Source organism: Coregonus lavaretus (genome assembly GCF_964263955.1).
Source record: "Coregonus lavaretus genome assembly, chromosome: 25".
Lineage (NCBI taxonomy): Eukaryota > Metazoa > Chordata > Actinopteri > Salmoniformes > Salmonidae > Coregonus > Coregonus lavaretus.
Genome location: NC_140012.1, coordinates 6,469,010 through 6,494,583, shown reverse-complemented (window position 1 = coordinate 6,494,583; position 25,574 = coordinate 6,469,010). Strand labels below are relative to the sequence as shown.

The following is a 25,574-nucleotide window of genomic DNA, read 5'->3' as shown; positions in this document are numbered from 1 at the left end:
TGGGATCATTGTCATACTGAAAGACCCAGCCACGTTTCATCTTCAATGCCCTTGCTGATGGAAGGAGGTTTTCACTCAAAATCTCACGATACATGACCCCATTCATTCTTTCCTTTACACGAATCAGTCGTCCTGGTCCCTTTGCAGAAAAACAGCCCCAAAGCATGATGTTCCCACCCCCATGCTTCACAGTAGGTATGGTGTTCTTTGGATGCAACTCAGCATTCTTTGTCCTCCAAACACGACGAGTTGAGTTTTTACCAAAAAGTTATATTTTGGTTTCATCTGACCATATGACATTCTCCCAATCCTCTTCTCGATCATCCAAATGCACTCTAGCACGGGCCTGGACATGTACTGGCTTAAGCAGGGGGACACGTCTGGCACTGCAGGATTTAAGTCCCTGGCGGCGTAGTGTGTTACTGATGGTAGGCTTTGTTACTTTGGTCCCAGCTCTCTGCAGGTCATTCACTAGGTCCCCCCATGTGGTTCTGAGATTTTTGCTCACCGGTCTTGTGATCATTTTGACCCAAAGGGGTGAGATCTTGCGTGGAGCCCCAGATCGAGGGAGATTATCAGTGGTCTTGTATGCCTTCCATTTCCTAATAATTGCTCCCACAGTTGATTTCTTCAAACCAAGCTGCTTACCTATTGCAGATTCAGTCTTCCCAGCCTGGTGCAGGTCTACAATATTGTTTCTGGTGTCCTTTGACAGCTCTTTGGTCTTGGCCATAGTGGAGTTTGGAGTGTGACTGTTTGAGCTTGTGGGCAGGTGTCTTTTATACTGATAACAAGTTCAAACAGGTGCCATTAATACAGGTAACGAGTGGAGGACAGAGGAGCCTCTTAAAGAAGAAGTTACAGGTCTGTGAGAGCCAGAAATCTTGCTTGTTTGTAGGTGACCAAACACTTATTTTCCACCATAATTTGCAAATAAATTCATTAAAAATCCTACTATGTGATTTTCTGGAATTTTTTTCCTCAATTTGTCTGTCATAGTTGACGTGTACCTATGATGAAAATTACAGGCCTCTCTCATCTTTTTAAGTGGGAGAACTTGCACAATTGGTGGCTGACTAAATACTTTTTTTCCCCACTGTATATCCCATCCCTGCATTGAGGTATGTTTTCTGACCAATATCTCACGCTGGCTCCACATTGTCTTAATGTAACCATGATTGTGTTCCGACCCCAGTGCAGCTCACTTTAAACAAGCGTCTTCTGGCAAATAGCTAGCTAGTTAGTAGCTGTTAGTCCCATCCCCCAAAAAGGGTGCAACAAATTAGCTTGGCCTGTTTTGTAAGCTAGCTACAGAATTTGTTGGCTACACCACATACAGTATGGGACCAGGCTAAAGTTTGCTAGCTAGAAACTATTTCTCCACTGCTTTCTTTCTCAGTTGGCCACGTGTGCAGATCTGGTCTGGGGTGAGAATGTCAGAGTTGAGCGATGAGGCGAGTGAATCGGAGCAGTTTGGTGTCAACCTCTCCCTGTGGCTAGCACTTTAGTACGACCTGAGGAATTGGATGTACCACTCGACCTCCACACTGCCTGCTCCATTGGCCAGTATGATGTAGTATCAGAGTGTATTAAAAAGTGAGTACCTCATCAATATTGAATTTGGTGTGTGTGAGAGATGCTTCTCACGACATTCATTGATAGTAATGTGATACTATGTCTTTTTAGAGTGGATGTGAACCTGGACAGAAAGAACATTGGTGGCTGGACTCCTCTGATGTATGCCTCATATTGGGCATGACAACATTGCTAATCTCTTGCTGGGGGATGAAGTGAACGTCAATGCCACAACTGGCAAAGGCCTGACACCCCTTATGCTGGCAGCGAGCTGTGGGAATGAAAGCACTGCATACATCCTAATGCAGGTAAGATTTACTTCAATGAATCAAATATTGTTCAATTTTTTACTTCAAATAATCCTCAGTTTAGGTTGACCGTTAGTGTAATGGGTGGTGGTGGTGTTGTACATTATGAAAACATTTCTCCCAAAAGCATGGTGCTGAGTTGGAGCTGAAGGACTCTCGAGGCTGGACAGCCCTGCTCCATTGCACCAGCACTGGCCACCAGCCAGTTCCTGCTGCACAATAATGCCAATGTCAATGTAAAGTGAGTATCTTCAGTTCATGAATACAACCACAACAATCTATATCCAACTACTCAATCATGAGGTGTGTAATGACACGTTTCTCACCTGCAGAGAGCAAAGGTCTGGCTTCACTCCGCTGATGAAGGCTGCTGCTTCTGGACATGAAATCATTGTGCAAAACCTCCTTGACCATGTCAGTACATTATTGTTTGCTAGTATTTACAGTACTGTCATTTTCATATGTTAGACTCAAATATGTACCTGATTCAAATCCATTAAAGGAGTATTAAACCTAGTTTGTATATGATAACTCGTCTCAGGGTGTCAAAGTAGATGAGCGGAACGCCAAAAGAGAGACCGACTGTGCGCTGACTATGATGTATGGCCACACAAATATCGGCAGCCTCATTGACATGCGCTCTCCTTACTTACTAAGAAGATTACTCTTTCAATCTGATACTTTTTTTAAACCAAAATACCTTTGAAAATATTGTGGTGGAACAGTTCAGGTTCTCATTGCTCCCACATTTGCCCCCCCAGGATACTTTAAGGACCTGAGCTCCTCTGTGGACTCTGAAGGCAGTGCCCCCCCCCCCAGACTGATTCGTTTGAGTCGCAGCCGAGCCAAATGCCCCAGCATCCACGACGGCCCCCAAGCCATAGCCAAATTCAGTGGGAGGCCCCAGCAAACACTTTAGATCAGGGGTTCTCAAACGTTTTGGGGCCGGGGACCCCTTATGTGATAGCAAATTCATCAGGGACCCCCTCATAATCAAAACTCCTTGTATGCAACAAAAATAGCTTATAAGGAGTTTTACTTTGACAGTGCATGGCCGGACGAACCACATCTGGGAAGGATCATTTTAAAGGCCCGCTTCTTGGCAGATTTCCTGCAATTCTACACATTTTGTCATGGAACAGAGAGAAAATACTGTCCTGTTGGACCTTGTTTGATATGGCTATTATTCAGTCATCCCTATAGAGCCAGCGGTGACGCCCCCGGGATACATTGCATTCCGTGACGTCGGGGAGCAAAGTGAGGGCATCTGTTTCCGGGATGTCACCTCGCCCATCAACGAGCTGGATGGCCAGAGCATCAGCAGCAGAGGTATGACCACATAGTTAAACACTAAACCGTTCACCTATTCACTTATTCGTCACTAGATCGTCCTACAACAGCAGAAACTTTACACGTTTCCTCTACATAAAAACACCATTCCACCATGTTACTAATCCAGCTTCTTTGATAAGACATGCCCACCAAGAGGAGCAGCAGTAGCGAGGGTCTCCCCTGTATGATCGGACTCTGCCGGGAGGGCTCGCTGGAGAGTAACGAGGTGACCTCACACTGTGACGCATTCACATACCATAATGGTGTTTCCAATAAGCCCTTTTGTCCTCCATCACAATCACAATGCACCTTTGTCCTTTTCAGAACTCGGATCAGGCTAAAAAGAGCTGCTCATGCCGCACAAACAAGGGTCATCACGCTAAAGGCAAGGATCGCCATGGCAGCAGTAGTGAAATGGTCCAGCCCGGTAGCCCAGGGAACTGTGGGATGCGCTCGCCTGTCGGTGGTCCTCCCAACTACGCAGGTCCCAAGGCAAGTGTCAGTGTTGTTGGATCACATAAGGTGTCTACACGATGAATAAGCAAAGCTAGCCCTAACTCTCCTCCACTTTACACACCACTCAACTCACCAAAACCGTATTTCTAAACCACTTAATCTCTCCTCTGGTGGAGGGATGTCTGATGGAGGACAAGATGGCCTGGATGAGGGTGCACATGGAGCTGGTGGACAACCACAGGCTGACCCAGGACATGAATGCCACGCTGGAAAAGGCTTGTGCCTGCCGCTCCGAGCTCCTGTCTCGCCTCAGCGTTGATGGCAACGGCATTCCTTACCACTGCGACAGCAAACTGAAAGGCGATACTGGTGGAAAAGGTGGGTGGATGTGAGCTGCGTTTTTGGATGACAGGTAATTTGCATGGCCACAAAACTAAAAAATGCTAAGCTGACGTATGGAATTGTATTAAGATGGTCATACTATGGATCATTTAGCTATTTGAAGTGTACAGTCGTGGTCAAATGTTTTGAGAATGACACAAATATTAATTTTCACAAAGCCTGCTGCCTCAGTTTTTATGATGTCAATTTGCATATACTCCAGAATGTTATGAAGAGTGATCAGATGAATTGCAATTCATTGCAAAGTCCCTCTTTGCCATGAAAATGAACTTAATCCCCAAAAAAAATTTCCACTGCATTTCAGCCCTGCCACAAAAAGACCAGCTGCCATCATGTCAGTGATTCTCTCGTTAACACAGGTGAGTGTTGACGAGGACAAGGCTGGAGATCACTCTGTCATGCTGATTGAGTTAGAATAACAGACTGGAAGCTTTAAAAGGAGAGTGGTGCTTGAAATCATTGTTCTTCCTCTGTTAACCATGGTTACCTGCAAGGAAACATGTGCCGTCATCATTGCTTTGCACAAAAAGGGCTTTACAGGCAAGGATATTGCTGCTAGTAAGATTGCACCTAAACCAACCATTTATCGGATCATCAAGAACTTCAAGGAGAGAGGTTCAATTGTTGTGAATAAGGCTTCAGGGCGCCCAAGAAAGTCCAGCAAGCGCCAGGACTGTCTCCTAAAGTTGATTCAGCTGCGGGATCGGGGCACCACCAGTGCAGAGCTTGCTCAGGAATGGCAGCAGGCAGGTGTGAGTGCATCTGCACGCACAGTGAGGCAAAGACTTTTGGATGGCCTGATGTCAAGAAGGGCAGCGAGGAAGCCACTTCTCTCCAGGAAAAACATCAGGGACAGAATGATATTCTGCAAAAGGTACAGGGATTGGACTGCTGAGGACTGGGGTAAAGTCATTTTCTCTGATGAATCCCCTTTACGATTGTTTGGGGCATCCGGAAAAAAGCTTGTCCGGAGAAGACAAGGTGAGCGCTACCATCAGTCATGTGTCATGCCAACAGTAAAGCATCCTGAGACCATTCATGTGTGGGGTTGCTTCTCAGCCAATGGAGTGGGCTGACTCACAATTTTGCCTTAGAACACAGCCATGAATAAAGAATGGTACCAACACATCCTCTGAGAGGAACTTCTCCCAACCATCCAAGAACAGTTTGGTGACAACCAATGCCTTTTCCAGCATGATGGAGCACCTTGCCATAAGGCAAAAGTGATCACTAAGTGGCTCGGGGAACAAAACATCTACATTTTGGGTCCATGGCCAGGAAACTCCCCAGACCTTAATTTAACTGGTCCCATAACACTTGTGGGGGTCCTAGAGCAAAACGGAGAACACCATTGTGTTCGTGATAATCTCCCCTTTCCATAGTGGGGTCCCATTAGTTGTAGCCCAAACGGTTCGGACGCTACCAAACAGAAGTTGGCACATCGACGGTACCGACTTCAGATGAGTCTCCTGACACTTGTGCGGGCCGTAGAGCACAACGGAGTACACCATCGTGTTTGTGAGAGTGGCTGCAGTAATTCCTTTGGGAATCCCAGTCGAAATCGGATGCAATTTGATTGCCATCTTAAGTGGAATTCCAATTCACTGAAGTTGCCCCCTCGGCTCTCGATTTAGCTTGAGGGAGCGAGTGAAGAACTTTGATCACTTGTGTGGTTGATGTGACCCACAATTCAATGCCGCGAAGTGTCAAATTTAATCAAAATGGCTGCATTTTCGGCATGTCAAATTGGGGCTCCTGAGTGGCGCAGCGGTCTAAGGCACTGCATCTCAGTGCTAGAGGCGTCACTATAGACCCTGGTTCGATTCCAGGCTGTATCAAAATCCGTCCGTGATTGGGAGTTCCATAGGGCGGCACACAATTGGCCCAGCGTCGTCTGGGTTTGGCGGGGTAGGCTGTTATTGTAAATAAGAATGTGTCCTTAACTGACTTGCCTAGTTAAATAAAGGTTAAATAAAATAAATGTCAGACAAAATTCTGAAGCTAGCTTGCTAAAAACAAAAATAGATGACATTGATTTTAGCATTGGCAAATTGGCTTAGTCTCGTAGTGAGGACCCAATAAAACGTAGCTAGCTTCATAAACATATTTTGGGGATTTCTGAAATGTATTGGAATAAATTACCATACTATAAAACTAGCTAGCCAGCTATGGGTAACTGTAGCTAGCTAGTTACATTAATAGCTTTAGGTTGGTTGTTTTTAAGCTCAATTCCAAGATTTCCACAAAGGACGTTGCCTCTCCGATCATCACTCTCCCTCTCTTGGTCAAGGCACATTTAAGGTACACTCGGATGTGAAAAACATAATTCAAGGGCTGAGGGTTTAAGGCTGTCTACTTTGATCATAATAGTTTGTAGGTGCGACAGTGGTGGATTGAGACGCATCCAATGCATAAAAAAAACATCACTACCTTAAACGGACTGTTTTTGATGGGGATTAATTTATGTAACTTAAATTGACACACTGGTGCGTCAATCGACTCTAGGGAGTTAATTACACTTTGGATAGTGTATCAATACACACAGTCACTACAAAGATACAGGTGTCCTTCCTAACTCAGTTGCCAGAGAGGAAGGAAACCGCTCAGGGATTTCACCATGAGGCCGATGGTGACTTTAAAACAGTTAGAGTTTAAAGGCTGTGAAAGGAGAACCTGAGGATGGATCAACAACATTGTAGTTACTCCACAATACTAACCTAAATGACAGAGTGAAAAGTAAGCCAGAATAAAAAAATCTTCCAAAACATGCATCCTGTTTGCAATAAGGCACTAAAGTAAAACAGCAAAAAATGTGGCAAAGAAATTAACTTTATGTCCTGAATACAAAGCGTTATGTTTGAGGCAAATCCAAAACAACACATAACTGAGTACCACTCTTCATATTTTCAAGCATGGTGGCTGCATTATGTTACGGATATACTTGTCATTGGCAGGGACTAGGGAGATTTTTTTTTGATAAAAAGAAACAGAATAGAGCTAAGCATAGGCAAAATCCTAGAGGAAAACCTGGTTCAGTCTGCTTTCCAACAGACAATGGGAGATTAATTCACCTTTCAGCAGGACAATAACCTAAAACACAAGGCCAACTGGAGTTGCTTACAAAGAAGACATTGAATGTTGCTAAGATTTTTAAAACATGTTTTCACTTTGTCATTATGGGGTATTGTGTGTAGATGGGTGAAAAACATGTATTTAATCCATTTTGAATTCATGCTGTAACACAACAAAATGTGGAATAAGTCAAGGGGTATGAATACTTTGTGAAGGCACTAACTTATTTCTCTCTTCTCATTCTTTACCTCAGGCGGAGAAGGCTTGAAGTCCATCAGTGTCTCGGAGTTAATGACAAAGCTGGAATTGTATGAAGAGGAGCTAGGTAGGACAAACTGTCACTGATATTCAATTGTATCTAGTGCTCTGATGATTACCTTAGTTATGAATGAGAGCTACTGTTGTTTGACCCTGCCGGGGGAGACCCTCCAGGCTGTGCTCCAGAGCCTAAGGTGACTGAGTGTCCGAGAGAAGGTCACAGACAGCTGGGAACAGCCCGAGGTAGTACTGGTGAGTGTCTGGGTGGGTATAGATGTTAGCTTTAGCACCTAACTGCTAAGATTCCATCAACATGAATGGCTACCCACTCTATAGGTAGCTAGGACTCCATCAACATGAGTGAGAAGTTCTGGGTCTCAATACGGCTCTCTGTCTTCACAGGGCTTCCTGACAATGCTGACGAAGGGTGAGCATCCACCCTGAACACACTCAATGGACTGGGAGTGGGCCAGAGGACAGGCCAGCCGGCCTGACTGGAGACAGTGGGCTGAGGACCAGTGCTCCCAGGCCCTCCTGTATGGGAATGGCCAAACATGGAAAAGGCCATTGGCAGTTACTGCAGGGATACAACAAACAGGCGAGGGCAGCTGTCCCTCACATGCCTGTGCTAGTGATGGTGGACTGCTTCAGTTGCATTAGGATATGCAAAGAGTCAGGAGAGCTGATAAACCATTTTGGCAGTAGATCCTCTGTCGTCCTTTATGTATGAGACGCATACAGTGCATTCGGAAAGTATTCAGACCCTTATTCAGACATTACAGCCTTATTCTATAATGGAATTTGTATTTATTTTTTCACATCTACACACAATACCCCATAATGACAAAGCAAAAAATGATTTTTAGAATTTTTTGCAAATGTACATAATAAAAAAACAAACGTGGGTATGATGCTACAAGCTTGGCACACCTGTATTTGGGGAGTTTCTTCCATTCTTCTCTGCAGATCCTCTCAAGCACTGTCAGGTTGGATGGGGAGCATCGCTTGCCCCGAAGCCACTCCTGCGTTGTCTTGGCTGTGTGCTTAGGGTCGTTTTCCTGATGGAAGGTGAACCTTCACCCCAGTCTGAGGTCCTGAGCGCTCTGGAGCAGGTTTTCATTAAGGATCTCTCTGTACTTTACTCTGTTCATCTTCCCTCGATCCTGACTAGTCTCCCAGTCCTTGCCGCTGAAAAACATGCTTAACAGTAGGGATGGTTCCAGGTTTCCTCCAGATGTGACGCTTGGCATTCAGGCCAAAGAGTTCAATCTTGGTTTCATCAGACCAGAGAATCTTGTTTCTCATGGTCTTCAGAGTTCTTTAGGTGCCTTTTGGCAAACTCCAAGTGAGCTGTCATGTGCCTTTTACTGAGGAGTGGCTTCTGTCTGGCCACTCTACCATAAAGGCCTGATTGGTAAGAGTGCTGCAGAGATGGTTGTCCTTCTGGAAGGTTCTCCCATCTCCACAGAGGAACTCTGGACCTCTGTCAGCTTGACCATCCGGTTCTTGGTCACCTCCCTGACCAAGGCCCTTCTCCCCCAATTGCTCAGTTTGGCCGGGCGGCCAGCTCTAGGAAGAGTCTTGGTGGTTCCAAACTTCTTCCATTTAAGAATGATGGAGGCCACTGTGTTCTTGGGGACCTTCAATGCTGCAGAAATGTTTTGGTACCCTTCCCCAGATCTATACCTCGACACAATCCTGTTTCTGAGCTCTACCGACCCTTCCTTCGACCTCAAGGCTTGGTTTTTGCTCTGACATGCACTGTCAACTGTGGGACCTTACATAGACAGGTGTGTGCTTTTCCAAATCATGTCCAATCAATTGAATTTACCACAGGTGGACTCCAATCAAGTTGTAGAAACATCTCATGGATGATCACTGGAAACAGGATGCACCTGAGCTCAATTTCGAGTCTCATAGCAAAGGGTCTGAATAGTTATTTACATAAGGTATTTGTTTTTTATTTTTAGTAAATCTGCAAAAATTTGTAAAAACCTGTTTTCGCTTTGTCATTTTGGGGCAGTGTGTAGATTGATGAGAGCAAAAAATATATTTAATCCATTTTAGAATAAGGCTGTAACGTAACAAAATGTGGAAAAAGGGAAGGGGTCTGAATACTTTCTGAATGCACATGCTGTGATCAAACAAATTAAAGATCACTCATGTTTCTAACTAATCTGATCATTGACAGGAAGAGAATAAATGTAAATTGATCATTTTTTAAAATGTATTTCTGCAATCCCCTAAAATCAGATGTGGTTTTCAAATTAATCAAGAAATCTTCTTAAAATGTATTCTGTAACTTGTTTTGTTTCATGTTAGGAAGTGACATCCTGCTGAATGTAAAGTCTGGAACAGAAAGTCCCTATAGAGGGCAACAATGTCTGTAACCTCCATTGTTAATCCTTCACTTGGCCTATGTTATTAGTCTCTTCTGTAATGTTTAACTATGTTTTTCTGGGATCTTTTTCTCTCTGAACCACACAAACTTCCCATTTGATTGTAATTTATGGTCACATCTTTCTTTAAGCATGACCACAGTGAATGTAGTGTTTCATGTGTGTGTAATCATAAGCTCAATAAATAAATGTTTTGTATCGTGTCAGTGAACCTGTTCAATGATAAAATGTACAACAGGTTTGAACTATCCAGGCTATTTTTAATCTAACAACGGTAAAAAAAACATTTTAGATTTAGATTTTAGTCATTTAGCAGACGCTTTTATCCAGAGCGACATACAGTTAGTGAGTGCATACATTTTTTTTTTTTTTTTCATACTGGCCCCCCTTGGGAAACGAACCCACAACCCTGGCGTTGCAAGCGCCATGCTCTAACAACTGAGCTACACGGGGCAAGTGACAAGCAGCCATAAACAGTGGTGGTCAGGTTAAGCAAGTCTTTGATTATTAAATACTAATTTTACATTGTAATGAATAAGGTGTAAACACAATTTAACCTGTCTAATATAGTGTAACTTATCCCTTTTAAAATGGTTGTTCCATAATCATTGTTATGACAATGTGTCCCATTCAAAAGGTCACTGACTGGGGTAATACGAGTTCACATGGTTTATAATACAGAGACAGCTGAGCTTCTGTCTAAATGTTTTATTGCCATAGAAAACACTGTGCTGAACATGGAGGTCTGCCCAGCTGTTTGAGCTATACACTGACGAATTTAAAAACAATATAAAGGTCATCTCAGCATATATATATATATATATATATATATATATATATATATATATATATATATATATTCACAAATGATTGAGTTTTTGTCATTGTCAAGGTGAGCGCTGAGTAGGGCAGGGGCCCATCCCAAACTTTTAACAGTGCTCCATAAGGTAGGTACATGTTCTCCTCTCGGACTGGTTCAGTGGATTGGACTCCAGTCTTACCCACCTGTCATCCAATAGCAGCCATCTTGCTACCATGGCCAGACCCCTGTGGACCCCAGTCTCAGGAGACGCCAGCCTGGAGTGTGAGATCCAGGCCAGGGTGAGCCAGGCACTGTGATGTGTGGCACAGAGAGCCAGCTGGCCAGGGGTGGAGCGTAAGGTCAGGTGTACTCACACAGGTGTCCGCAGCCGGCCGGGCAGTGGGAACTGCTCTTTAGCCAGTTCATCACGTGCTCCAGGTGCCCGCCGTGACTGCAGCCCTGGCACCACACGAAAAGCCCCTTCACCACGTGGTGGCACACGGCACAAACGCTGGCACACTGGTGGCACCTGGGGAATTTGCAAAGAGGTTGAGTGGTAAGACATATTGGTCTAACTTCCAAATGTTCTCTTGACTTTGAGCTCTATTTTGTTTCTCATAGGTTAGTAACCTTTCCCTTTACTGTGTTAGGTGGGTCAAAGTTATATGTTATGGTTTTAAGTTATACCTGTCACAGATCCAGCCCCTGTTGCTCATGGGCCGTTTGCAGTTGCTGCAGTTGACGTGCAGAGTGGTGGACGTCTGGTTCAGACAGGTGATGGCGCTGCACGTGCTCAGCTTGATGACCTCGTTGGACACGTTCCACAGTTCGAAACGCTGCAGCAAGTCAATGTAGGACATGTACCAGTGCTCCTGAAATAGGGTCACCGCTATTATTAGAACATGCCGAAATGAACAACATTTTTGCCAGCTTGGAGGATATTCAGATTACCAAGACTCTTAATCTCCATCATTATTTTTTCTATCAACCAGTTATTTGTAAACCAAATCAGCCATGTTATATCATTTAAATAGAATTCTCAAGAGCATCCCAATTAATTTCATGCAACGCAGAATCATAGAATCTGGATTCTACTTCAGGAACCGACCATAGATTTCTCAACATTATTATAGTGTAATAAAACACTATGACAACTGTTATCTCCCTGGCTCTGACCTGAGTGAGGTCGTCGATCTCCTTGCGGATGCGGTCGCCCAGGACGATGAGCACCGAGACAGCCATCTGCACGTCGCCCTGCTCGGCGTAATGGCTCAGCATCTCCCTGACCACGGGGCAGAAGAAGTGGACGGGAAGGTGGGGGCTGAACAGTGGCTGGGAGATTGAGATCAGGGAGAAGGACTCGATGGGCGTCAAGCACGTGACCTCCGCCTCGTTGCCGCTGGCATGCGGCGAGTCGGCCTTGTCCTGCTGCAGGTGTTCCGGCGCCGAAGGGTTGTCCATGATCTCGTGGCGCAGTGGGAAAGCCTCCTGGGGGAGCGTGTACTCCTGCTCCTCTGCTGAAAACACCAGAGAGAAGAACATGCTCAGAAAGTACTAGGGGTAGATCATAGACCAGCCCTCAATCATGGCTGAAACCTACATTTTTATGGCATTCGACATGTAAGGTTAGTGGTGGCTATTGGCTACGTTCAAGTCTGAATGTATAGGATCTATTTAGGGGTCAGACACTCACCGGCCTGGTTGTCGTGTTCCATAGAGTAGAGGTCATCGTCGTCCAGCTCAGCGTCACCAAACATGTACTCCGCCTGGCCCTCACTTCCCTCTGTCTCTTCATTCTCTACAGTGGGACAAATGTCTATATAGTAAGTCACATACTACTAAATGTAGTTCACAAGAACCTACACTGAGTGTACAAAACATTAGGAACACCTGCTCTTTCCATGATAGACTGACCAGGTGAATCCAGGTAAACGCTATGATCCCTTATTGATGTCACTTGTTAATTCCACGTCAATCAGTGTAGATGAAGGGGAGGTGACAGGTTAACGAAGGATTTTTAAGCCTTGAGACAATTGAGACATGGATTGTGTACGTGTGCCATTCAGAGGGTGAATGGGCAAGACAAAATATTTAAGTGCCTTTGAACGGGGTATGGTATTAGCTGCCAGGCACACCAGTTTGCGTGTGTGAAGAACTGCAACGCTGCTGGGTTTTTCACGCTCAACAGTTTCCCGTGTGTATCAAGAATGGTCCACCACCCAAAGGACATCCAGCCAACTTGACAAAACTGTGGGAAGCATTGGAGTCACCATGGACCAACATCCTTGTGGAACGCTTTCAACACCTTGTAGACGAATTGAGGCTGTTCTGAGGGCAAAAGGGGGTGCAACTCAATATTAGGAAGGTGTTCCTAATGTTTAGTACACTCAGTGTTTATGTTTATTCATTTCTTCAGTCAAGTGGGAGCAGCTTGAGTTTTTAGAGTTTACTCTCACCGTCGTTGTTGCTGTTGATTAGCGAGTTCCCAGGCTCTAGGTGAATGTTGTCCTGTCTGCTCTCTCCTTTACTGCGGTCCAGCCTGCTCTCCGTCCCCATCTCCTTCATACTGAAACTAGGGCAGACAAAAAAGGATGAAAGATATTACTTTAGTCTATAGTTTGTCCACACAATCATACAGCTTTTGTGAAGCCTGTGGGAAGTACCTGTTCATTAAAGGAAGGGTGCCCAGTTTGCCAATGTGATTTGGACCAGGCGTTGAGAGGTTCGCTGGGTCTGAGAACATGATCCGAAGCATCGTCCATGTAGTGGAAACCTTCAAGTGGGGGAAATATGAAATAGGTTTGTTATTGATCATCAAAACTCTACTTAGTTCCCCAACAATGTTGAATTAGATATATGTAAATGAATACAGCTCATCTCTAAGGGGCAGACTGACTGACCTGAGGTCTGTTGAGCTCCTTGGCCACCTTGGCGTTGTGGTCGCACAGCTCGGCGAAGGGTTTACCGCTGAGGAGGTAGAGGCGCGCCGTCTTGACAAACCAGTCCATGCGCCTGCTCTCCAGAGATGACTCGAACACGCTGAGGGCGCTGGACACGTGGGCAAACTGCTCCGTCAGGTCGGGCTTCTTGAAGAAGAAGATGGGGTAGCGGCGGTCGCCACCCGGGTACGGCTTCCTGTTGGCGTCGCCACTGATGAGGCTCTCCTTGGCGGCAAAGGCCAGGTCGCCAAACAGGCCGAAGCACAGCCCCTCAGGGTTGGCCCGGTCTACGGGCCGGCTGGCGTCCTTGAACATGTGCTGGTAGAGCGTGCTGTCCTTGGAACCTGACAACAGGAAGTAGGGGTCGTGCTGGTGGCGCCACACGATGCCCGTGGTCACGTCCTTGTGCTCCTCGAAGGTGGCAAAGGGGATGAAGGGCCTCCGGACGTCCCACACGTAGATGTTGTGGTCCACCATCATGGAGCAGGTGGCCAGGTGCCATTTCCTCTCTGGACGCCACTTGACCCGGGCCACCGAGGCGATAGTCTGGACGCAGTAGATCTCCTTGGCCCGGTTGGTGGTCATGTCCCACACCTTCACCATCTTGTCCCGGCCACCAGTGGCCAGCCAGCCCCTGCAGACAGAGGCCAATACATTAGCAATGTACAATACAGCCACACTGTAAGCAAGAACAATTACTGTATCTAAAGCAAATTCACTTTAGATGAATGGTCAACCAATGCAAATATCAATGTTTTTTCAACATGTATCGACATGCCTTTCACTAAAGTTTCTCTAAAGCCTCTCCCTACCTGTCATCGGGGTGCCAGTCACAGCAAAACACAGGTCCGGTGTGGGCTGTGAACATCCTCTCATACCGGTCTGGCCTCCGTATGTCCCACAGCTGGACGTTACCGTTCTCAAAGGAAGCAGCGAAAGTAAAGTAATCCTTCATGCTGAACTGAACATCTCTTACGCTCTCTGACTGACCTGAGAGAAATAACATAGAAAAAATTCAAATAATGTCCTCAGGCCAGGTTCATTACCATGTCATATGTCAAATGTGCTGTTTAAGCCACTGTCTGAAAAATGTCATTTCAGACAGTGGTAACTAATAAGGTGCTGTTTGTTTTGTAGCCCAGAGGAATTCCTGGAGGAAGGTATTTTTAAGGTGTTACTCCTGTGTTCATCCTCAAAGAGTGCAACAACTACCCACACACATACCTGAGAAAGTGCTGACAGACTCTTTCTTGCGCAGGTCGAAGCACTTCATGTAGCCATCCTGGGAGCCACTAAGCAGCATGTAGACTTCGGTGGGGTGGAAGCACACCTTGTTGACTGTGCGCTTGTGCTCGGTGAACAGCTGGTCCTGCTTGTTGCGCGACGGCTTGCCCAGGTTCCAGGTGACCACCGCCCCATTGGTGGCAGCCGTGGCCAGCAGGTTCTCCTCCATCTGGTGCCACATGACGTCGGCACAGCTGAAGTTGAGCGAGGGCTTGCGGCCCACACGCAGGTTGAGCTTCTCCACAAACTGCTCCTCCTCCAAGCCGTAGATCTTGAAGATATTGCGGCCGGCCACCACCACCTGCGTGGCATCGCGGCACACACTGATGGCGTTGGCGGGCGCGTCCAAGTGGCAGAACATGGTGCGCCCGCTGATGGCGCTGCTGCCCAGGGCCGTGGTGACCCGCGACATCTTCTCCATGGCCTGGTTGGGGACACAGAAGGGCGGTTGGGTTTAGGGAAGGTGCTGACTCAAAGCAGCAGAGGTATACCACAAGCAAACAAAAATTGGTAATGCACATTGCAAATAACTGGCTTTCAATGGCAAAGTCAGAACCAGGACAGCATTCAACAACAACCGCCACATTTCTAATACATGGACAAAGCCTTTCTAGCTTATTGGGAAATTATATTGGGAAATTCTAAAAGAATGCCCCTAGTTCCACCAGAAGATGGCACTACACCTATCACCTATGAGGAGAGCTCAGTTTGGTACTTCAACTGTGCTGCTGGCAGTGGTCTGTCACATATTTATATGACCCTGTAATCTCTCTCTAATTCATTCCAATGGACTTACTCTAAATAGCAGCGGTGGTCCTCTCAGCCTCTAAAGAAACACGGAGGCCTCTTCATACAGTCCTGTCAGAGAAGAAAAAGGACATTATCATCACTTCAACAAATCAAATTGTATTGGTCGCATACACATATTTAGCAGATGTTATTGCGGGTGTAGCGAAATGCTTGTGTTCCTAGCTCCAACAGTGCAGTAATATCTAACAATACACGCAAATCTAAAAAGTACAAAAATTGTATTAAGAAATCATCCACTTCAACAATCATCCACACTTATATGTTCATGTTATAGAGCTGAGAAAGGTAACCCACTTAATAGTGTCTGTAGGTTTTTGCTCCAACCAGCCAGCCATGGATAGAACCAAGGCCTAACCAGTCTCTACTGAGACAGAGTTCCTTCCTATTCAGGTGCTGATGTCCAAGCTGGTACAAAAAGCCTGACTGTCATAGCAACTCTTCAAGATAATAATAATAATAATAATATGCCATTTCAAAGTTATCTCTCAAGAGTAGCTACACTGATACATCACTGGTGCGGACACAAATATTGCAATGAGATTTAACATTCACATTTAGTTTTACCAAAACAGCTTACCTACAACCCAATAGTCTTCTATAAAATGGCTTAAGAGAATATTCACCTCCATTTGCCGGAGGTGCATGACGGACTGCTTAATGCTCCCAGCTCTCCAGAGTCCTGCGTGATTATAACAGAGGGGCCCTGGTTGAGGTTGGACCACAGCAAAGAATGACACACTGAGGTGCTGAAAGAGGAGGGGAGGGAGAGCCTTGTTATGGTTTATGCAGCTGTACTCTGTACTAAAGCTAATTATGCTGCACAGTCTGTGGACACACACACACCATACTTTGACATTTGGGTCCCTAAGCCAGAGTAATTGTTGATGATGACATTTGCATGACCACGACCTATGGTCAGGTCTGGTATATGGGAGAGCATGAGTTTAACAACATAAACAAACATAAATATGGCCTGTTAACCTTGTGATGAATTCCAGTTCTACCAAACTAACTAAATCAAGGTGCATAAGTCTGAGATTTACATCAATTGCTTAAAACAATGTAGCCACTAAACTTTGCAATGTTTAGGGAAGTTGACTGTCATTTGAAGTGTTGATATAAACATAGCTAAACTAGATAGCATCTGGCTAGGGTGACTGTCATGCAAATGTATGTTTATGTTCTCAGAATTACCTTACACCAAGCACAACATGACTGAGACACACAGCCAATGAATGCACATCAATATCGAACATTTATCTTCTAATATGCAGGTAGAAATCACCTGGGAGCCGGATACAAAGCTAGGTAGCTAGCTTGCTAAAGTAGCTAGTTGCAACGTCACAGTCGGATGACCAATGTCGCTAAATCTTTTACTAACATATTCAGAACATTATTGTGACGAGAAAATTACTCTTATTTCTCTACATAAATGTTTTCAGTGCACAATAATTGGCCCTAATTTTGTAGGACTAACCTTGCTTCTGAAAGAAAAAAAATGGTTCGCCGCACTGTAGAACCGGAAGTTGTAAGTGTCATTCCCATGAATCTAGCAAAAACAAGCATTGCAAAACGGAAGTACGTGCTCTAAAAGGAATAAATTCATCATCATCATCATCATCATTCTTCTTATTCTGCTTCTTCTTCTTCTTCGATTTCATGGCGATCCACAAACTATCGTTTAAGTGCATGACGACACCTACTGTGCTGGAATGTACGATCAATCAAGATCTGGCCAATTCTGTACTACCATGAAATAAAATAAAATCCAAATAAATCCCTACTAATTTCTACCACACCCTTCCCCTCCCCCCAAAAAACTCTCCCCAACCCCCCTACCCCATTAAACTTGATTTTATCATGCTGAAACACCACATGTTCAGCATGTCAACAACCATTTCAAATTAACATCTGTTACCCCCAATATCTCTTTTACCATCTCCACAATAACCTTCAACCTGGCATTTCTGCTTTCCACAACCCGAGTCGTATTGATAACCTTCCTAATAAAAGCTATGAAGTCAACTTTATTCATTATCAAAGTGTCCTTTGACACCGTACATTCATGAGTGCAAGATTTCTGAACAGGCGTCCAAGCCATGCCAGGACAAGCAGAAACACCAGCCCGGTCATTCCTACAATGCGGTGCGATTTGGACCTCATTACTTTTGGAAAAATGTTTGTATATAAAAAAAAATATATATATTCTATCAGAAAAAGGATGCTTGACTTTCAGAAAAACATATTGATCAAGCTCAGGCCCGTAAAAAAATTTTGGGGACATTTTCCAATTTGTTAGGTGCATAATCCTGACAGGTGGAACCTAACAGTGTAGACATTTTTAGCCTAAATTAGTCATAGCTCCGTGAGTGAGCAAGATTGAGCTAGCATAACGGTAAACACTTGGTCCTCTGTAGCTCAGCTGGTAGAGCACGGCGCTTGTTACGACAAGGTAGTGGGTTCGATCCCTGGGACCACCCATACACAAAAAATCTATGCACGCATGACTGTAAGTCGCTTTGGATATAAGCGTCTGCTAAATGGCATATTATTATTAACAAGATTTTAACTTCTCTATCAAACATATTTTAACATTTTTATTGTATTATTTTTTCCTATATAATTTAGCCTAACAGGGTGGAAATGTATGAGTGTGACATACAGACTAACAACATGAAACATGGACAAATAGATAAAACTGAGTGTTCATATTTATTTAGCTTCGCACTATTGTTTTCCCACCAAATAAATTATGACACTTCCTGAAAATGGTGTCATTGTAGGAAGGGGTTGTTTTCTTAAATGGAGAATTACAAAAAAACTAACAGGGTGGAAAGTGGTATCAGGGACACACAGAAAATCTTAAATAAAATAATAAAAAATACAGTAATCATGAAAAAAATGTTATTGATGAAAGATACTTTAACTAGGACTATAAAATAATGAAGAAAGATGTTAAAGAAGTTATTATTTTAAGGCTTATATTTCTTGTGGAAGTTGATAAATAACACCTGGGGACATGGCAAAAACGCCTACATCCACTGACAAAAAGTGTTTAAAATGCATAAAATTCCCTTTCAGGATCCATATTTGGTGTTTTTAAGGTAAAGGACACCTGACATTATATTTAAAGCCTTTTGGAATCCACATTTTACAGTAAATAAGAACTGATATTTCCTGGGGACAGAAAAGGCACCCCCTACTAGGAATGACCCAGCCCTGACATTAGGTCCACTTAGTACAGGAGCAGCCATGGAAGTTCCATCATTCCACACGGTAGTTCCACCAATCTGTCTTACAGCCTCTGCATATGATACATCATGACTCATTCTATATCTCTGAGACTCTCTAGCCTCTCTCTGCACCTGGCATCCACCAAATGCTGCACTATGTTCCCCCACACAATTACAACACTTAACCTTCACATTGCTCCCACATTCACCGTAATCATGTTCCCCTCCACACTTGGCACATCTTTTCCTTCCTTTACATTGAACAGCTACATGTCCCATTCTTTGGCATTTAAAATACCGCAATGGGGATGGGACAAATTCTCTGACATTGAAACTAAGGAATCCTATCTGTACTTTCCCAGGCATAACCTTCTCAAACCACAGCAGCACTGATAGGCTTTCACTTCTTTGACCTTCTTTCCTACTGATCAACCTTTTGGCCTCAATCACTCTTCCTCCCTTCACATTTTCTTTAATATCATCTTTGGACATAGATACTTGGACCCCCGTGATGACTCCCCTCTATCTAGCATAAGCACCAGGGGCATGGCTTTTACACTTCTTCCCATTAAGCTTTTCCATTTTCAGAATATTCTCTTGCTGAGCCTGGCTACCACAACATATGAACAATCTACCATTTCCAATGAACCAAACTAATTTGACTTCACCTACCTCTTTCTCTATGGCAATAGTTAGTCGGATAGGGTGTAAGTGAGGCCCTGTGGTCTCATCAAACACTATCACCACATTCCACTCCAACACATCATTACTCATGCTTCCTACCTTGGCCCTCTTTATAGTTTCTTTACCAGATGCTCCACTGCTTTCTGTATCACGATCTCTCTTCTTCCTATGTCTTTCCACTACCAACCATTCCGAACCTTGACAGTCATCCTCCAGCTCCATACTATCTGACACCCATATTGTTCTCATTCCAGCACAGCTGTTGCTTCACCAACTTTTTCTCATTTTCCTCAATTCCATCCGCACTACTCGCTGCAATTTCCGAATCTCTCCTCCGTGCCGAAAACTCGTTACAAAATGTCATACAATTGTAACATTAACTGTTGAACCAGCATGGTCTCATAGACTAGACGTAAAATAGTAGGAATCCGGGACATGCAAATTAGTATGATATGTTACGTTTGGTATGGTTACCCAAGACAGATGGTTACTTAAAGAGCTCAGCCACCGCCTCAGGTCAGCAGCACCCAGGGGCCAGGGCAGGGGTCTGGAGTGGAAAATGCTTTTTTAGATATTTTTTCTTATCAAAAGTTGAAAAGAAGTCACCTAGACAAAGTTGGTTCAGTGCCGCTCTTAATGGGATAAATTGATTTAGGCCTACTCAATCGGATTAAGCACACTGAACAAAGCTCACACTGCAGCCTTAATAGACGAGGGTTCCCTACCCTGTAGTTAATATTCAGGAAATATCCGGAATCTGGTCAGGGGCACAGCTTAACTTGGCCTATCTCTGACAGTCCATTTTGTTCCAGCTGTTTTGGCACCAAGAGCTCCGGAGCAAGCAGCGTTCATGGCCGACAAGGCTGTTGAAAGTATCCCTGGACTGAGGCCTATCCAGTACACAGCAAGACACTATGCGCTCTATCTGAACAAGATGGCTTCACACACACAAACACTTAACAAAGGTGAGATAGCAACTGGGTGAGATTGTGAGTCTGTGCACTGGAATGCACATTTGTGGATACATATTCAGTGGGTCCAAATATTATCTATCTGCAACATTGTAGTATTGCTCCATGTGCAATATGGCCCCTCCTGGTATGTTTGTGTGAGAGACAGGAGATACTGTACCTGGGATGTGGAAACCCCGTGCTGTAGTCTATGCTGATGTTGTTTGTTGACCCACCTCCTCCATCTTGCTCAGTGGACAGCGACCAGAAATGGACGCCCCATAGGGTGGAGCTGTGTTTGTGGGAATGGGCTGTAGCCAATCAGCTGCAGCTCCCCCTGATGAAGGACATCAATCTTGAGAGCAGCCTCAGCAATAAGACAGACCCAGAGACCAATGTCAGGCCAGCTAAGAGACCCTGTAAACCCGGTTTTACTTCAACAAACAACCTTGTTAAGCCTTTAACTTAACTATGGAGAATATGACTGATGAAAGAAGGCTACCTCAACATCATGGCAATACAGTATTTTGTCTTTACGGTATGTCTACGGTATATTTTTTATAGTGTAACTTGCAAATAAATCTTTGATATTAAACAGGATTGATTTTGCATCTGGCACTGTCTTTACTAGATGACCCCATGTACCCACAATGTGTAGTGCCCAGTGCCCACTTGATGATATGTACAAGGACAATGTCACGGTTTCGGCCGAGGCTGCTCCTTCTCCTTGTTCGGGCAGGCTTCGACGGTCGTCGTCTCCGGAGTACTAGCTGCCACCGTTCTATGTTTCGATGTTTGATTGGTTTTGTCTGTTTTGTTACACCTGTTCCTTGTTAGTGTTCATTATGCGTCCTATATAGTTCTCTTGAGTTTTGTCATGTGTTGTGTGTAATTGTTCGTTGTCACGTTGTGTGCTAGTTCGTTTATGTTCTCTCTGTATTTAGTTTAGAGAGAGTTCCGCACTTTGTGCACCTTTGTTTTTGCACTTTACCGAGTTGCGTAAAGTTCGCTTGCCTGCCTGGTTGCCTGTTGCCGTGTTTGGCTTGTTCTTTTGTCTTCACTAAAGACGTCAGTACGAAGCCTCTGTGTGTCCTGCGCATGATTCCACACCACATCTACACTCAACCCTGACAGACAAGGAGGCTAGTAATATAGCAGTGGGAAGATGAGACATTTCCACAGTATTGTTCTTTATTCGTATTGTTCCGAAATTAAAGCAAGGACAATGAGCAGTACAAAATAAAACATAAATATATACAATATAAAATAGTTCAGTTCAGAACATTTAAAAAGTACATTACATCATGAAATAATTAATGAGGACTTTAATATAAACTATCCATATTTACATACATTTTGTGACCCAGAGAAAAATACCCACTCTATTCATTTTTTATTCATTTTTTGTAAACGCTGTTTTGGTACTACCTCTGGTCTGGATTTGGAGACTCAACCTCCTAAGCTTGCCAACATTTTTATCAATGCAAGAGAACAGCCAGTGAAAACTACCACAGCAGCACACATATGACCATAAACCAAACTGCCTCAGTTATCCATAACTACTGTACCATATTCCGCATTCAAAACCTCCATATACTGGTATTCTAACGGTCTAGAGATGGATGAAAACAACTTGGATAACTTTTCAGCACTGGGGATAGTTGTATGTTGGACAAACCATGTGTGGACTCCACTGCGCTCAAATTATTTCATATTAGAAGTTGATACTGAAAAAGTATTGCGCTGGTTTGCTTGCTTTGATTCTTATTTAAAATAGCAGTTTATCTGTCTAATTAGCTACAGTAGCCTGCCTCATACAGTACTACATTAAAGTACCCCATGTTCAAGTAGTACAGCATTGACATGCACTGGGAGAAGGCAACCTGCTTGTTCACAAGCATCAGCTTAGAGCAGGTACTGCATATTGATATCATTAAGGTTGGTTGATCTACATATCCATACTATACAAAGATCAGATCAGTGATGCAGTGCAGTGACCCTCATAACCTGATGCCTTTAATCACACACAAACGCAAAAGCCAAGCCCCCTCTCCCATTGCTAAGTTTAGGATGTAGACGCACTAGTTGTAACAAGGCATTATCCATAAGAGCACAAAAAATTGGGGTAAGGAGGTAATACCTATGAAAACATTAAGAAAAAATGTCACTATAACATTTTGGCACGATGACATGTCAGTTTACCACATTACAACAAGTGCAAAAAAGCTCACTTATGAGAAAACACAAGAGTCTGGAATATCTAATAACAGTATAAATCTCCAATATGCTTGCTACAAAAGTTATGTTGCATTTAGACATGAACACAGAAAGGATGAACACGGAAAGTGGTTTGAGAACGGCCCCATAGAATGATGTCAACTAGGGGGTTGATGCATCCAAGGAAAATGGAGGGCACATGGCAAGGTGGTATGTTGGTCCCACTCTTTGTTTTAACCAATGATTTATATATATTTATATATATATATATATATATATATATTTATATATATATATATATATATATATATTTATATTATATATATATATATATATATATATATATATATATATATATATATATATATATATATATATATACACATTCTAGATGAATACCAGGGGACGCTGTTTTGAAGGCACCACACCTTGGCACTCCCCAACCGTTGTAAAAAATATTTTGTAAGCTATAGAAATGCATTTATTCATGTCTACATTTGTTTTTGCCACATTTATTCTATTACAGTCACTTTAATGCATACTTTTAAATTATATATGACCTTAACATGCAAATACATTTTTTTTTATTTTCCTTAAAGTATAATTTTTAGACAGTACTAATGTTACTGTCCCCACTACAACCAAAAAATACTTAAATACCTGTAATTCTGTCCTTGAAACATTAAATTGAAATACTGTAGAATTCCATTCATTCTTATTGAGGACTGCTTTTCTGAGGAGTGCCAATATGGCCGACCAGTGACTTCAAAGCCTGTCATTGGCCAATACATACTGTAGCATCAGCAATCCAGGGATTATATACATCATTGGTTTTAACAGTGACGTCCTTTAATGGTGACGTGGTTCAACAACGATCCTTCTTTCAAAATGTTAGGCTATTCATGGACACTGACAAATACACTACATAACCAAAAGTATGTGGGACACCTGCTTGTCGAACATCTCATTCCAAAATCATGGGCATTAATATAGAGTTGGTCTCCCCTTTGCTGCTATAACAGCCTCCACTCTTCTGGGAAGGCTTTCCACTAGATGTTGGAACATTGTTGCTTGGACTTGCTTCCATTCAGCCACAAGAGCATTAGTGAGGTCGGGCACTGATGTTGGGCGATTAGGCCTGGCTCGCAGTCTGCGTTCCAATTCATCCCAAAAGTGTTCGATGGGGTTGACGTCAGGGCTCTGTGCAGGCCAGTCAAGTTCTTCCACACCGATCTACACCAACCATTACTGTATGGACCTCACTTTGTGCATGGGGGCATTGTCATGCTGAAACAGGAAAGGGCCTTCCCCAAACTGTTGAACAAAGTTGGAAGCACAGAATCGTCTAGAATGTTATTGTATGCTGTAGCGTTAAGATTTCCCTTCACTGGAACTAAGGGGCCTAGCCCGAACCATGAAAAACAGCCCCAGACCATTATTCCTCCTCCGTCAAACTTTACAGTTGGCACTATGCATTGGGGCAGGTAACTTTCTCCTGGCATCCGCCAAACCCAGATTCGTCCGTCGGACTGCCAGATGGTGAAGCGTGATTCATCACTCCAGAGAACGCGTTTCCACTGCTCCAGAGTCCAATGGCGGCGCACTTTATACCACTCCAGCAGACCCTTGGCATTGCGCATGGTGATCTTAGGCTTGTGTGCGGCTGCTCGGCCATGGAAACCCATTTCATGAAGCTCCCGACGAACAGTTATTGTGCTGATGTAGATTCTTGAGGCAGTTTGGAACTCTGTAGTGAGTGTTGCAACCGAGGATAGACGATTTTTACGCGCTTCAGCACTTGGTGGTCCCGTTCTGTGAGCTTGTGTGGCCTACCACTTCACAGCTGAGCCGTTGTTGCTCCTAGATGTTTCCACTTCACAATAACAGCACTTACAGTTGACCGGGGCACCTCTAGCAGGGCAGAGATTTGACGAACTGACTTGTTGGAAAAGTGGCATCCTTTGACGGTGCCACGTTGAACATCGCTGAGCTCTTCTGTAAGGCCATTCTACTGCCAATGTTTGTCTATGGAGATTGTATAGCTGTGTGCTCGATTTTATACACCTGTCAGCAACGGGTGTGGCTGAAATAGCCAAATTCACTAATTTGAAGGGGTGTCCACATACTTTTGTATATATAGTGTATGTGAAGGGGGTCAGTAGACCACTCACTAAAGATGTGGTGGTGGGGTTCTAAACAATAGAGCATCATTGATATAATAGATCACATGGTATGGTTGGCTGGCCCCTATCCTACTCATGCTATTCTTCACCCAGGCCACCCTATGTCGATGAAAACAAATATGTTACATAAAAGACAGCAATTAAATCAACATCATGCAGCCTGTCACATTTACTTAAAGAAAAATATATCATGTTTACAGTGGTGGAGCCCCGGGTCCTGGTAGAACAGAACCCCACGTAACAGCCATACATCACTTCTGACGCCCGAGACGTTGTGATGGGTATAAGACAAGATATGAAGGCACACACAGTTGCTTTATGACCCCGGTGGTGTTTTATGAGTGGGGCCATCTCCACTCCTCCTCCTCTGTACCCCCCTCTCCCTCCATCGCTCACAGACACACATTGGAACCATCTAAAGCTGTCACATATGTCAGCCTGTAGATGACACTTGCTCCTTCATCACAGCATTCATGCCTCTCCCCCCAGATCCTCGGATGTCTGGGTGGAAAGCAGAGGGCGTCTCAGCCAAAAGGAGAGTGGGATTGGATGGGCTTTTGTAGAAGATGTGTTGTTAGTACTGCTGTGTTTGGATGCAGCCCAAGGCCAGGTAATTTGGCTTACAGACGGGTAATAAACTACTCCCGTCGACTCTTCTCTGCCTGCTTAA

General features: G+C 44.0%; 1 protein-coding gene and 1 pseudogene across 6 annotated transcripts in view; one reads left to right on the top strand and one right to left on the bottom strand.

Annotated features, from left to right (window-relative positions):
* Positions 1-17,167, bottom strand: part of LOC311100948 (GATOR2 complex protein WDR24-like) — a 29,173-nt gene extending 12,006 nt beyond the window's left edge. Inside the window, exons 1-12 of one of the 5 annotated variants that reach the window (XM_084141924.1) lie at positions 17,115-17,167; positions 16,261-16,383; positions 15,624-15,685; positions 14,768-15,251; positions 14,356-14,533; positions 13,505-14,177; positions 13,268-13,377; positions 13,061-13,176; positions 12,298-12,402; positions 11,781-12,121; positions 11,292-11,476; positions 10,979-11,133 (exon numbers count right to left, since the gene is read on the bottom strand). In XM_084141924.1, the coding sequence (XP_083998050.1) occupies positions 10,979-11,133; positions 11,292-11,476; positions 11,781-12,121; positions 12,298-12,402; positions 13,061-13,176; positions 13,268-13,377; positions 13,505-14,177; positions 14,356-14,533; positions 14,768-15,248 (2,344 nt within the window). In that variant the 5' untranslated portion in view covers positions 15,249-15,251; positions 15,624-15,685; positions 16,261-16,383; positions 17,115-17,167. Of the gene's footprint in view, positions 1-10,647; positions 11,134-11,291; positions 11,477-11,780; positions 12,122-12,297; positions 12,403-13,060; positions 13,177-13,267; positions 13,378-13,504; positions 14,178-14,355; positions 14,534-14,767; positions 15,252-15,623; positions 15,686-16,260; positions 16,384-16,831 lie in introns of those variants that run through there. The other 4 variants (XM_084141926.1, XM_084141925.1, XM_084141927.1 and 1 more) reach the window with 4 other exon arrangements.
* LOC311100954 (ankyrin repeat and SAM domain-containing protein 3-like) lies at positions 1,251-9,991 on the top strand (annotated as a pseudogene). Its single transcript, XR_014615732.1, has 12 exons — positions 1,251-1,596; positions 1,687-1,883; positions 2,011-2,124; positions 2,216-2,297; positions 2,425-2,542; positions 2,645-2,819; positions 3,087-3,225; positions 3,343-3,441; positions 3,540-4,049; positions 4,378-4,432; positions 7,399-7,655; positions 7,806-9,991. The product of XR_014615732.1 is annotated as an ankyrin repeat and SAM domain-containing protein 3-like (transcript).
* Positions 17,168-25,574: the final 8,407 nt, after the last annotated feature.